The following is a 14,860-nucleotide window of genomic DNA, read 5'->3' on the forward strand; positions in this document are numbered from 1 at the left end:
ATAGGGTGCATGGGCTAGTGGGTCTGGTAGGAGTGATGTAGTGTGATGAGATAGGGTGATGGCTAGTGGTCTGGTAGGAGTGATGTAGTTGATGGAGATAGGGGTGATGGCTAGTGGTCTGGTAGGAGTGATGTAGTTGATGGAGATAGGGGTGATGGCTATGGGTCTGGGAGGAGTGATGTAGTTGATGGAGATAGGTGATGCTAGGGTCTGGGTAGGAGTGATGTAGTTGATGGAGATAGGGGTGATGGCTAGTGGGTCTGGGTAGGAGTGATGTAGTTGATGGATAGGGGTGATGGCTATGGGTCTGGGTAGAGTGATGTAGTTGATGGAGATAGGGGTGAGGCTAGTGGGTCTGGGTAGGAGTGATGTAGTTGATGGAGATAGGGGTGATGGCTAGTGGGTCTGGGTAGGAGTGATGTAGTTGATGGAGATAGGGTGATGGCTAGTGGTCTGGGTAGGAGTGATGTAGTTGATGGAGATAGGGTGATGGCTAGTGGGTCTGGGTAGGAGTGATGTAGTTGATGGAGATAGGGTGATGGCTAGTGGGTCGGGTAGGAGTGATGTAGTTGATGAGATAGGGGTGATGGCTAGTGGGTCTGGGTAGGAGTGATGTAGTTGATGGAGATAGGGTGATTGCTAGTGGTCTGGGTAGGAGTGATGTAGTTGATGGAAAGGGGTGATGGCTAGTGGGTCTGGGTAGGAGTGATGTAGTTGATGGAGATAGGGTGATGCTAGTGGGTCTGGGTAGGAGTGATGTAGTTGATGGAGATAGGGGTGATGGCTAGTGGGTCTGGGTAGGAGTGATGTAGTTGATGGAGATAGGGGTGATGGCTAGTGGGTCTGGGTAGGAGTGATGTAGTTGATGGAGATAGGGGTGATGGCTAGTGGGTCGGGAGGAGTGATGTAGTTGATGGAGATAGGGATGATGGCTATGGGTCTGGGTAGGAGTGATGTAGTTGATGAGATAGGGTGATGGCTAGGGTCTGGGTAGAGTATGTAGTTGATGAGAGTAGGGTGATGGCTAGTGGTCTGGGTAGAGTGATGTAGTTGATGGAGATAGGTGATGGCTAGTGGTTGGTGGAGTGATGTAGTTGATGGAGATAGGTGGTGAGTAGGTCTGGGTGAGTGGTTTTTGTATTGAGGAGATAGGGGGAGCTAATGGGTCTGGTAGATATGTATTGATGAGATGGTGAGGCACTGGGTCTGGAAGGAGTGCATTAGTTGATGTTTGTATGATGTCTGTTTTTACTGTTGTAAAATATCAAAAAAACCGTATATTTTTTTTTATAAAGGTCATGTTTTACATTAATAAGCAGAATGGGATTCAATTTGGAGGGCAGGGACAGAGAGGAGTATAAAGATCAGCGAGGAGTATAAAGATACGAGGAGTATAAAGATCAGCGAGGAGTATAAAGATACGAGGAGTATAAAGATCAGCGAGGAGTATAAAGCATCTAGCGAGGATATAAAGATCAAGGAGTATAAAGATCAGAGAGAGTATAAAGATCAGTGAGGAATATAAGAGCAGTGATGAGTATAAAGATCAGCGATGGAGTATAAAGATACAGGACGAGGAGATAAAGATCAGCAGGAGTATAAATCAGCGAGAGGAGTATAAAGATCAGCGAGGAGTATAAAGATCAGCGAGGAGTATAAAGATCAGCGAGGAGTATATAGATCAGTGAGGAGTATAACGATCAGTGAGGAGTATAACGATCAGTGAGGAGTATAAAGATCAGTGAGGAGTATAAAGATCAGCTTAAGCAATACACCATGCATCGTACGTAAACAACACTATGAAGTTAAATGCAGTTAGTGCAGTTGGAATGTTAGTGATCTGAGGGGATCAGACAGGTTTAGCCTTATAGGCTTCTATTCTCCATCCTCCTCAGACTTAAACAATAACACAGGCTTTGACATCTAAACCGCCTAGCAACCCAACACTCATACCCCTCTCTCTCTCATATCCCTCCCAATATCCCTGTACTCGACGGTGCGTATCTGTTCTCATGTCACCGTGCACACAAAGAAGACAGCTGCTGAGAGCAGAACAGTTAAACAGGGAGACAAATGACCAACCATAGAGCCACAGTTGGTCCAGGATGTCTGTCTGCATCCCAAACGGCACCCTACAGGGTGTCCACCCACTCTGCATCCCAAACGGCACCCTACAGGGTGTCCACCCACTCTGCCCGAGCGGGTGAAAATGCCATTGGTGAGGAAATTTCACTTCCTTATGTGTAAAGTAAATTTTAACAAGACAAATATGATTATTCATGTGTTTGAATAGTTCAGTGTGGTCTTTCTCTAACATATAATTAACATTTCAGTTGCAGTCGGAAGTTTACATACACTTAGGTTGGAGTCATTATAATTCGTTTTTCAACCACTCCACAAATTTCTTGTTAACAAACTATAGTTTTTGGCAAGTCGGTTAGGACATCTACTTTGTGCATGACACAAGTATTTTTCCAACAATTGTTTACAGACAATTGGAAAAAGGGGGAGGCTTGCAAGCCGAAGAACACCATCCCAAACGTGAAGCACGGGGTGGCAGCATCATGTTGTGGGGGTGCTTTGCTGCAGAGAGGAATGGTGCACTCACAAAATAGATGGTAATGAAGATGGAAAATGATTATGGTATATGAGCAACATCTCAAGACATCAGTCAGGAAGTTTTAAGCTTGGGTCTTCCATGATGACAATAACCACAAGCATACTTTCCAAAGTTTGTGCAAAATGGCTTAAGGACAACAAAGTCAAGGTATTGGAGTGGCCATCACAAAGCCCTGACCTCAAACCCATAGAAAATGTGTGGGCAGAACTGAAAAAGCATGTGTAGGCAAGAGGCCTACAAACCTGACTCAGTTCACCAGCTCTGTCAGAGGAATGGGCCAAAATTCACTCACTTATTGTGGGAAGCTTGTGGAAGGCTACCCGAAACGTTTGACCCAAGCTATTTAATTTAAAGGAAATACTACCAAATACTATTGAGTGTATGTAAACTTCTGACCTGGGAATGTGATGAAAGAAAATAAAAGCTGAAATAAATCATTCTCGCTACTATTATTCTGACATTTCACATTCTTAAAATAAAGTGGTGTTCTAATATAATTTAAGACAGGAAATTTTACTAGGATTAAAGTCAGGAATTGTGAAAAACTGAGTTAAATTGTATTTGGCTAAGGTGTATGTAAACTTCTGACTTAACTATATATAAAAGGTCAGATTTCGTAACCTATACATCGATAATAAGCCTGAGCTCTGTTGACTAGTGGTGCAGGTTTCTTATAACACTGAGCTCTGTTGACATAGTGTGCAGGTTTCTTATAAGCCTGAGCTCTGTTGACATAGTGGTGCAGGTTTCTTATAAACACTGAGCTCTGTTGAACATAGTGGTGCAGGTTTCTTATAACACTGAGCTCTGTTGACATAGTGGTGCAGGTTTCTTATAAAGCACTGAGCTCTGTTGACATAGTGGTGCAGGTTTCTTATAACCTGAGCTCTGTTTGACATAGTGGTGCAGGTTTCTTATAACACTGAGCTCTGTTGACATAGTGGTGCAGGTTTCTTATAAAGCTGAGCTCTGTTGACATAGTGGTGCAGGTTTCTTATAAACCTGAGCTCTGTTGACATAGTGGTGCAGGTTTCTTATAACACTGAGCTCTGTTGACAATAGTGGTGCAGTTCGTCTAAACCTGAGCTCTGCTGACTATGGTGCAGGTTTCATAAACACTGAGCTCTGTTGCGACATGTGGTGCAGTTCTTCAAAACACTGAGCTCTGTTGACATAAGTGGTGCACGGTTTCTTATAAACACTTGAGCTCTGTTGACCATAGGTGCGTCGGCAGGTTTCTTATAACACTGAGCTCTGTTGACATAGTGGTTGCCAGGTTTCTCATAAACCGAGCTCTGCTTGACGTTAGTGGTGGACAGTTGTCTTATGAAACACTGAGCTCTGTTGACATAGTCGGATGCAGGTTGTCTTATAACACCTGAGCTCTGTTGACATAGTGGTGCAGGTTTCCTTATAGTAAACACTGAGCTCTGTTACATAGTGGTGCAGGGTTTCTCTATAACACTGAGCTCTTGTTGACATAAGTGGTGCAGGTTTCTTTATAAACACTGAGCTCTGTTGACACAGTGGTGCAGGTATTCTTATAAAACACCTTACTCTGTTGACATAGTTGGTGCAGGTTTCTTAATACACCTGAGCTCTGTTGAACATAGTGGCTGCAGGTTTCTTATAAAACACTGAGCTCTGTCATAGCTGGCTGCAGGTTCTCTATATAAACACTGAGCTCTGTTGACATGAAGTGTGCAGTTTCTTATCAACACTGAGCATCCTGTTGACTAGTGGTGGGCAGGTTTTTTATAAAACTGAGCTCTGATTGACTGTGGTGCAGGTTTCTTATTAAACATGAGACTACTGTTGACATATGGCTGCAGGTTTCTAATAAACACTGAGCTCTGTTGACATAGTGGTGCAGGTTTCTCATAAACACACTGAGCTCTGCTTGACATTGCTGGTGCAGGCTTTCTTATAAACACTGAGCTCTGTTGACCTAGTGCTGCAGGGTTTCTTCATAACACTTAGAGCTCTTGGACATTAGGTGCAGGTTTCTTTAAACACTGAGCTTCTGTTGACATGACGTGGTGCAGGTGTTCTTATAACACCTGAGCTCTGTTGACATAGTGGTGCAGGTTCTTTATAAACACCTGAGCTCTGTTTGACATTAGTGGTGCAGTTTCTTATAAAACAGCTGAGCTTCTGTTGACATAGTGGTGCAGGTTTCTTATAAACCACTGAGCTCTGTTTACATAAGTGGTGCAGGATTTCTTATAAACACTGAGCGCTGTTGACATAGTGTGCAGGTTTCTTATAAACACTGAGCTCTGTTGACATAGTGGTGCAGGTTTCTTATAAACACTGAGCTCTTTGACATAGTGTGCAGGTTTCTCTATATAACACTGAGCTCTGTTGACATAGTGGTGCAGGTTTCTTTAAACACTGAGCTCTTTGACATAGTGGTGCAGGTTTCTTTAAACACTGAGCTCTGTGGACATAGTGGTGCAGGTTCTTTAAACACTGAGCTCTGTTGACATAGTGGTGCAGGTTTCGTTTATAAACACTGAGCTCTGTGACATATGGTGCAGGTTTCTTATAAACACGTGAGCTCTGTTGACATAGTGGTGCAGTTTCTCTAAACACTGAGCTCTGTTGACATTAGGGTGCAGTTTCATAAACACTGAGCTCTGTGACATAGTGGTGCAGGTTCCTTAAACACTGAGCTCTGTTGACATAGTGGTGCAGGTTTCTTCATAAACACTGAGCTCTGTTGACATAGTGGTGCAGGTTTCTTATAAACACTGAGCTTCTGTTGACATAGTGTTGCAGGTTTCTTATAAACACTGAGCTCTGTTGACATAGTGGTGCAGGTTTCTCATTAACACTGAGCTCTGGTTGACCTAGTGGTGCAGGTTCTTATAAACACTGAGCTCTGTTGATAGTGGTGCAGGTTTCTCTTTTTGAGGATTTTACATATTGTGTGTCGTCGTTTCAAAGTTGCGCGTCCATGGGTCACAGAAAGCTAAATTAGCATGACACGAGCTGAAATAAATGTAAAATGCTTTGAAAATAAAAAGCTTGGTATACGCTCAGTGCTCTGTTGACATTTCACAAAGATGAGCTTATTTTTGTGAGAAATCTTTGAAAAAGAACAGGAATTTCAAATTAATATGAAAAGCATATACTAAAATATGAAAATACTACATGTCATGTCTCTAAATCGATATCCATCTTACCTCTATATTGTTTTATGTCCTGCGGATTCGAGAAGAAAGATGAGCCTGTCAGGTAGCCATGTAGCTTTAATTCTTGCACAGAATCCAGCCTAGCTGATGCGAAGCAATTTTCCAATTTGTTTTACCACTTTGTTTCTCTGGCCTCCATTGATTTAGTCACCCTAATTCTGGCCATGCTACAAGGGTAAAAACTTCCAAAACGTTTGTACGGATTACGATAGAGACCAGAAGTTTGGACCATTGGTTTTCTGGAGAATTACAATGCATTTGAAAAGTATTCAGACCCCTTCACTTTTTCCACATTTTGTTACATTAGAGTATAATTCCCAAATGTATTGAAATTATCAATTATCAATCTACACACAATACCCCATAAAGACAAATTTTTGCAAATGTATTACAAATAAAAAACAGAAATAGCATATTATGACCAGTTTCAGGAAAGTAGGCGTTTGTCGCACGTCACAACTTCACAGGAGCGTCATTCGAACGTAAACATTAAAAATAAATAATCAAAATGAGTTATTTAGCAGGCGCTATCGACAGATCAGTTGGAAAAAGTCATGTGCTACTTTCTGCACACGCCCCGGTCAGTGTGAACCAGAGCYAAACAAGATGAGGCTACAAACAAAACGGAGTTAAATGGTTCCAATCTGCCGTGAACTGTTCATTTATGTATACGGGTAAGAGTCTAGCTACATTTTCAGATCTACATTGTTGACAGTGCATGTCAGAGCAAAAACCAAAACACCAAGCCATGAGGTCAAAGAAAATGTCTGTAGAGCTCCGAGATAGGATTGTGTCGAGGCATAGATCTGAGGAAGGGTACCAAAACATTTCTGCAACATTGAAGGTCCCAAAGAACACAGTGGCTTCRATCATTCTTAAATGGAAGAAGTTTGGAACCACCAAGACTCTTCCTAGATCTGGCCAGAGACCGSACTTGAACCCGATCGAACATCTCTGGAGTGACCTGAAAATAGCTGTGCAGCAACGTTCCCCATCCAACCTGACAGAGCTTGAGAGGATCTGCAGAGAAGAATTTGAGAAACTCTCCAAATATAGGTGTGCCAAGCTTGTAGCGTCATACCCAAGAAGACACTAGGTCAAGGCTGTAATCGCTGCCAAAGGTGCTTCAACAAAGTACTAAGGGTCTGAATACTTATGTAAATMTTATATTTCAGTTTTTTKTTTTTAATAAACTTGCAAACATTTCTAAAAAGCTGCTTTTGCTTTGTCATTATGGGGTATTGTGTGTAGATTGATAAGGGAAAAAAACTATTCATTTTAGAATAATGCTGTAACGTAACAAATTGTGGAAAAAGTCAAGGGGTCTGAATACTTTCTGAAAGCACTGTATCTACACAATTAACATAGTATGTTACCCATTTGTCAAAAGATGCGTTTTTGATTCGACACTTTACACCCTATTCCCTTTATAGTGCACTTATTTTGACCAGGGCCAATAGGGCTCTGAACAAAAGAAGTGCAATATATAGGGAATAGGGTGCCATATTTTCTCGGGACAGTGATTTATATAAAAGCGGCGCTACCCAATGAGCTTGGTTTACAACAAGGCTTTGGCCCTCCCAATATGATGAAGCACTCTGTGTAGCATTTCATCTATGCCGATCGAACAGATGGCAGCGAATGGCTAATTGCTGTGTGTGTGTGTGTCAGCCAAGCCAAACCACCAGAGATCAAAGCGCCAGCCCAGCCTTTTAAAGTCATGTTTGGAACAGAACCACAGAGCTAGGAGCAATTTGCYCTAGAAAGCAGTTCCACCAACATAGTGCCCTTCTAGGAAATGTCTTGATTTTGGGTGAGTGCTTTTTAAAGTCTATAAATGTAATTAGTTGTTTATTAAGTTGTTGGCTCAGTGATTCACAATGCCCAGGATGTTCATAATCCCAGACTGCCGGATCTTAAAGCCTCATACATCCACTGCAAGATAAATGACCTAGTAATTAAGCTAGTCATTAATCAACTATAAAAAATGGATGGATGAAGTTGACTAGATATTCATTTATCCCTGACCAAGATGGCTGCCATTATGCGCTACATTCTAGAGTTATGAAGGTTTATGACATAGGTCACTCTCGTAATATTGCATCTCTATGGTGGAGGTTACCTGGCCATAGCTGCAGAAGGTAGTGCAGCACCTCGATGTGCTTCTTAAAGTGCAGGGCACTGGCCAGCTCTTCTGAGTCGATGAAGACGCGGTTGCTATGGCAGCTGGCCTCCTGGCGTTGGCTGAGCAGCACGGGGCCGAAGCACACTGCCAGGTTCTGACACGTCATCTTGTTGACGTCGTGGTGCGACGCCACCAGCTTCAGGTGGTCCAGCAGTCTCCGCAGGGTCAACTGGGATCACACAGACAGAGAGCATGCTGGGCAGGGCAGGCTAACACAACTGTACTGCGCTGCCTCAGATATTTTATTTTTTTACAGCATGGTTCCAGAAACTACAGGGAGGATTTGTAATCAGGCCAGCTCAGTACAGCTTGGTTTGGCTCAGGTTCGGCTCAGTAGTGTGAAAAGCCCTTAATAAAAGGATTTTCTCCTTACCCTCTCCACCTCTGGCAGGTTCTCCAGCAGGCTGACAGTGTGTTCTGTGTCCACCAGGTCGTTCTCACATCCTCCTGCTCCAATACGCAGAGGTCTCTTAGCCATGGAGTCTAACACAGCCTCATACAGGTGCTTAGTGATGAGGGGGTACGGCAACTCACGCAGGTAGTCCTTCAGCACACCTGGAGAGAGGAAGGGATGGACAGAGAGAAAGAGGGAGGGAGAGAGAGACAGAGGCAGGAGAGAGAGGGATGGAGAGAGAGGGGGGAGAAGGAGAGCATGAGAAACCCTTTATGGAATGAACAGAATAATTAGCTCTGATTATAACAACTCTGGCAACGATGATGACAGCAACCAGATGTTACTTCAGAAGGTAGAAAAGATTTTCACCAGAAAGAAGACCATGAACAACACCACTGTCTGTCTGTGCCATCTGGACCTGATTCAGCCTCGATCAGCTGGGCTTTAGATGCTTTTTTCACAGCTCAATCGAGTGAAACACACTACCTCTTATGTACTTCACAAGACAGCTTAAATACATGACAAATTGCTAACAATATAATCTTTATGAAGAGTCGTTATTGAGAAATCAAAGGCTTTTCTTCTCCCTTACTTTTATACAGCAGGCTGGGCCTGGTACACARTCTGCTGGCTGCCAAGGATTTTAGGACCCATTGTTGTGGTGGGCTCTGTTCTGGGGGCATCTAGGGCGATGCCTGATTGGAATCGGGCGTGACATGGTAGCCTGAGAATGTCGAAGAAGGGGTGGGGGGACTCGATTCTGTGATGGTGCAGACTTTTAAACCTGTAACTCCAGCCACATTCAGCCTCCAACAGGCCCAGACAAAAGAGGCGAGCAAACATGAAACCCACACTGTCTGTCTCCACTAAGCCCCCTCAAAAGTATTTTATTTTCCTCAAAGGCGAGGAGAAAAAATAACAGACAAATATGGAAATAAAGAAAGACGTCTTGGCAGCGTGTCAATTCTCAGCGGTGGAATGGATTGATATGCGTAACTAGCTATCGGTTTTCAGAGCAGAGCTTTGAGTTGGGCAGTCAGTGGGTCCTCAGTGACTTGGAGACAGAGACTGAGGCTGCTTCAGTTAGTAACTACTACAGGTCCATTACCATACAAAGACAACTTCAGTTCAGACGCATGTACGTGACTAGATTGACAATAACATCTAGATTAAGCCACTGTAAATAGAGCTGCTTAATCAATTAAGCATGGCATATAACCAGTACAATCAGTACACTTAATTGGGTTTTGGCTTTTTTCACAACAGTTCTCCAGAGTATAACTACAACGTTATAAGAAGAACCTTATGTCAATTGTTACCCATATTTTATTTCTAACATACTACATTACAACTCACGGTCTAGTTGTCTTCCCTAACAGCTTTATAGGAGAAATAAGAGCATGAATCAATGTTCACTTTTTAATCCTGTCCAATCCCGTTGTTCACTTAAGGAAGAGGGAGTCATTAACTTAATGCTGTCCCGTCTTTTTCAGACTGCCTGGTATAATCTCTATCCATGCTACCCTCTAATCCAGATAGAAACAAGCATGAAACAAAGAGCAGACTGAAAGCATACTGGGGATCTGGGATTAGGCTGCTTTCTAGTGTGCGGAATAACCAGCACTTCCTCCCCAGAGATGGACTAATAAAGTACTATTCTATTCTACATCCAGAGCATGTAGTCTGGCGGGAATGCAGTAGGTGGACTTCTGTTGACAGAGTGATGTAGATTCAGTCCACTGTTGAAAACTCCCAGATGACCATCAGGCTGAGTTGTGTTTTACTCATCAGCAGACACCTGCAGTTTAAGGATGGGATCTGCAGTAGGGGAAACAGCGCCACTGGCTGTCCCACTACAGCTGTTATAGGTTTTGTTGTCGAGCTGAGATTTTGTTGTTGTTGCAGTACATTTTGTGCTCTTCAGTTGCGAGTGCAATGTTGTCCGAGGTGAAAAAACAGTGTCCATTGTTTTCAGTAACTTCTTTGTTGATGTAATATCACAAACCAACATGGCCGTTTCAACATGAAGGATTCCAGCTTCAAACACACTGGCAAGAGCATAGTATATAGTTACAGTCTAGTGGTAAGACTGATTACAAAACTAATCTAAAGAAAATAGATATAGTAGGACCCTATGTTAAAGGTTTTGTCACGACTCCCACCGAAGGTGGCTCCTCTTCCTGTTCGGGCGGCGCTCGGCGGTCGTCGTCAGCGGTCTACTAGCTGCCACCGATCCCTTTTCCCTTTTCTGTTGGTTTTGTCTTATTGGTTACACCTGTTTCTTGTTTAGGTTTTAGTTGGGCTATTTAAGCCGGTAATACCCGCCTGCTCTTTGTGCGGGCTTATTTTCCTCTGTTCATGTTTGTGGTTGTGCGTTTTTCTTGGTTTTCTCCGGACTGGTTGGGTCCTGGTTTTGGGCCGGTCTTGTTATTTGCGCCTGGTGTTTTGGCGTTACCATTTTCCTGCGCCGGAATAAAACATTGTCCTTTACCCTCTGCTTCCTGCGCCTGACTCCGCACCCACTACGCATAGAAGTGCGTGACAGATTTATACATACTGTATGCTCTTTAAAGTTGTTGCTGTGTCAGAAAGGATTTCCCTCTTATATCGCTCCTGACCTACAGTACATAAAACTCAGGGGTGTGACCGTTTCTTTCCCTTCCTCTGTCCCTAACTCAGGTCTGTTTTTCACATCGGGAGTCAGAATCTGAGCCCCCTCCATAACTGTACTCAAGACCCAACATGCCTCAACATAGCAGTGCAGAGGACAGAGTCTGCTGTTTGTGCATTCCTACACCACATAGCCATGGTGGTGCTGCAGATTTTATTTTKCTGAAAAAACAACTAAGTTTGCTGTGTCAAGCCATCACGGTAGGCACTTAAAGCATCATCCTGTCTCTCTCTCTCAATTAAATTAAATTCAAGGGACTTTATTGGCATGGGAAACATCTGTTTACATTGCCAAATCAAGTGAAATGGATAAACAAAAGTGAACAGTAAATATTACAATCACACAAGTTCCAAAAGAATAAAGACATTTCAAATGTCATATTATGTCCTATTATTATTAATTATTATTATTAATAGTTAAAGTACAAAACTGAAAATAAATAAACATAAATATGGGTTGAATTTACAATGGTATTTGTTCCTCACTGGTTGACCTTTTCTTGTGGCAACAGGTCACATATCTTGCTGCTGTGATGCACACTGTGGTATTTCACCCAATACATATGGGAGTTCATCAAAATTGGATTTGTTTTCGAATTCTTTGTGGATCTGTGTAATCTGAGGGAAATATGTGTCTCTAATATGGTCATACATTTGGCAGGAGGTTAGGAAGTGCAGCTCAGTTTCCACCTCATTTTGTGGGCAGTGTGCACATAGCCTGTCTTCTCTAGAGAGCCAGGTCTGCCTACAGCGACCTTTCTCAATAGCAAGGCTATGCTCACTGAGTCTGTACATAGTCAAACCTTTCCTTCATTTTGGGTCAGTCACAGTCACAGTTGTAAGGTATTCTGCCACTGTGTACTCTCTGTTTAGGGCCAAATAGCATTCTAGTTTGCTCAGTTTTTTTTGTTAATTCTTTCCAATGTGTCAAGTAATTATCTTTTTGTTTTCTCACGATTTGGTTGGGTCTAATTGTGTTGCTGTCCTGGGGCTCTGTGGGGTCTGTTTGTGTTTGTAAACAGAGCCCCAGGACCAGCTTTGTTAGGGGACTCTTCTCCAGGTTCATTTCTCTGTAGGTAATGGCTTTGTTATGTAAGGTTTGGGAATCGCTTCCTTTTAGGTGGTTGTAGAAATGTAACGTCTCTTTTCTGGATTTTGATAATTAGCGGGTATCGGCCTAATTCTGCGCTGCATGCATTATTTGGAGCTTTAAATTGTACACAGAGGATATTTTTGCAGAATTCTGCATGCAGTCTCAATTTGAGACAAAATTCACATTTTGTGAATTCTCTCTTCTTCTTCTCTCTCTCTCCCCCCTCTCCCCGCCCCCCACCATTCTCCCCCTTTCTCCCTCTATCTCTTAGGTAGATCTACAATGATGACAGGTCTCTGTTCAGACTGGAGGACTGCATGCCTAGATGAAAACAGCAGATATGAAAAGGAAATTTTTGTTCAGGGAGCCTGGCAATAGATAGCACTCCAACCAGCCTGCCAGCCAGTCAGCCCACCCCTCTTTAACAACAGTCTGGGCAGAGACTCTACCTGGTTTACTATTGAGCTTTTGAAACATTTGACAAACAGCTACAATGTTGTTTGCTTTTTCATTCATGATTTTCCCCCCATTTGACTCAGAGGTACCAGGTATTAAAGAGATGTTCAGAATGGGCAGTGTTAGATAAGTACAGATAAAGGAGAGATAAATGTAACAGGGTTTTACTTCGTAGCTCTCTGGATACTTCCTTAGACATGCTGATTTCCCAGACAGATAGAAGCAGTGTTTTTGAACATCCTCCAGCAAAACCAAAACACAGTGTTCTATCAGTCCTCACAAAAACAAATAGATTCATCAACTTCAGTTTAATCTAGTTATTCCATCACCAACTAACATAGTGCTGTACTAGTACCAAGTTTGAAATGCAATGTGACAATGAAAATAACCTTTTTTTACTACTGAGCACAAATAACGCTTATAGGTTCTCACTTCCACCACCTTAATGACCTCTGTGTGAACACAACACACCTATAACTCAATACACACCAATATTCTATGTTCCCTTCTGGAGTAGTTTAGATATAAACACTGGTCACCCTGTTTGTGTGTGTGTGTGTGTGTGTGTGTGTGGGTGTGTGTGTGTGTGTGTGTGTGTTTGTGTGTGTGTGTGGTGTGTGTTGGTGTGTGTGTGTGTGGTGTGTGTGGCTGTGTGTGTGTGTGTGTGTGTGTGTGTGGCGTGCGTGCTGCGGGTGCTGTGTGTAGGACTCAGAGCAGAGAGAATGCAGCCATTTATGTGTGGGTAAATGATTAGCCTGCTATGACACAGCTCTGTGTTACTCTGCCGTTGGAGTACCTTAACCCCGCTTGGGGCTTGACACACACACACACCACACACACACACACACACAACACACACACACACACACACACACACACACACACACACACACACACACACACACACACACCAGGCAAGGTCATGCTCAGTTTGGAACAGGTGGCCTTCCTCTGCAGGTGTTACCTTTATTTTCACAGCCTGTGATGTGTTAGCAAACAAACACATCATGGAGACGAGGAATGTTGTTGTCAGGGAAGGTGTTTGTGTTTTTCAGGGAAGGTGTTTTGGTTTTTCAGTGAAATTGTTTTGGGATTTTCCTGTAGGGGAATTGGTGGCAGAAATTAGCTTTGAGTTGCTTGAGAAATGTGTTGTGTTTTTGGTCCAAAGTTTAGTCATTGACGGGCAAATCTTATAAATACGGTTTCTCACAACTGAAATTGTTGACTTTTGCAGAATATCTACAAGAAACACTACAAGACCCATACAGCTATGGTCCAACACCTTTTTCAAACAAAACTACAGGTCACTGCTGCCGTCGGTCGATGCCGCCCTAAAGAAACAACTAGGGGCTTGTTCTCCCCTTCCAACACCTGCCTTCTCCTCATAGTCCCAGAGCAGTAGAGAGAGATCCAGAGGGGCTGTAGAGGACAGGGGGCGGTGCCTTGCCTTGCCCGCTTCTCTCTCTGACACCCACCCACCCTTCTCTCTCTGACACCCACCCACCCTTCTCTCTCTGACACCCACCCACCCTTCTCTCTCTGACACCCACCCACTCACATTGGACAAGGACTGTAGGTGTTTGTATGACGGGCCCTCCCTGCCTCCTGTTCGGCCTAGAGTTCAGCTAAGCCACCATGCCTCCACTTAACCAAATACCATCTGTGTGTTCTGCATCAAAGGGAGCACTATTAATGACTTTCCATGTATTCACTGCATGGGGAGGGCTGGACTGGGTAGCTGGGCTACAAACTAGACTCTTTATCCTTGTTAACAAAGGGAGTCTCTTAAATCAGATGCAATTTCAGATTTTTTCGTTTTTCTAAGCTTTCGGTTTGTGATGACCTTTGTCGGAGCAACTAGCAGCTCATCACACGCACAGACTCTAACTAAGCCCAAACCACTATCTTCCCTTCACCATTAACCCTTGCTCTATTTAATTTACAACGCATCACTGAGAGGAGGGAATGACACTAGATTCACCATTAACCCTTGCTCTATTTAATTTACAACGCATCACTGAGAGGAGGGAAATGACACTGATTCACCATTAACCCTTGCTCTATTTAATTTACAACGCATCACTGAGAGGAGGGAAATGACACTGATTCACCATTAACCCTTGCTCTATTTATATTTCCAACGCATCACTGAGAGGAGGGAAATGACACTGATTCACCATTAACCCTGCTCTATTTAATTTACAACGCATCACTGAGGCTTCTTGTTGTGTTGGCTTCCTGCCAG

At 43.2% G+C, this 14,860-nt stretch overlaps 1 protein-coding gene across 2 annotated transcripts in view; it reads right to left on the minus strand.

Moving 5' to 3' along the window:
* The window catches only part of syde2 (synapse defective 1, Rho GTPase, homolog 2 (C. elegans)), an 82,835-nt gene that overhangs the window by 17,007 nt on the left and 50,968 nt on the right, over positions 1–14,860 (minus strand). For both annotated transcript variants that reach the window (XM_024004319.2, XM_024004318.2), the window contains exons 5-6: positions 8,376–8,557; positions 7,940–8,171 (exon numbers count right to left, since the gene is read on the minus strand). In XM_024004319.2, the coding sequence (XP_023860087.1) occupies positions 7,940–8,171; positions 8,376–8,557 (414 nt within the window). The remainder of the gene's footprint in view (positions 1–7,939; positions 8,172–8,375; positions 8,558–14,860) is intronic.

The sequence above is a fragment of the Salvelinus sp. IW2-2015 genome, linkage group LG16 (genome assembly GCF_002910315.2).
Source record: "Salvelinus sp. IW2-2015 linkage group LG16, ASM291031v2, whole genome shotgun sequence".
NCBI classification, from domain to species: Eukaryota; Metazoa; Chordata; class Actinopteri; order Salmoniformes; family Salmonidae; genus Salvelinus; species Salvelinus sp. IW2-2015.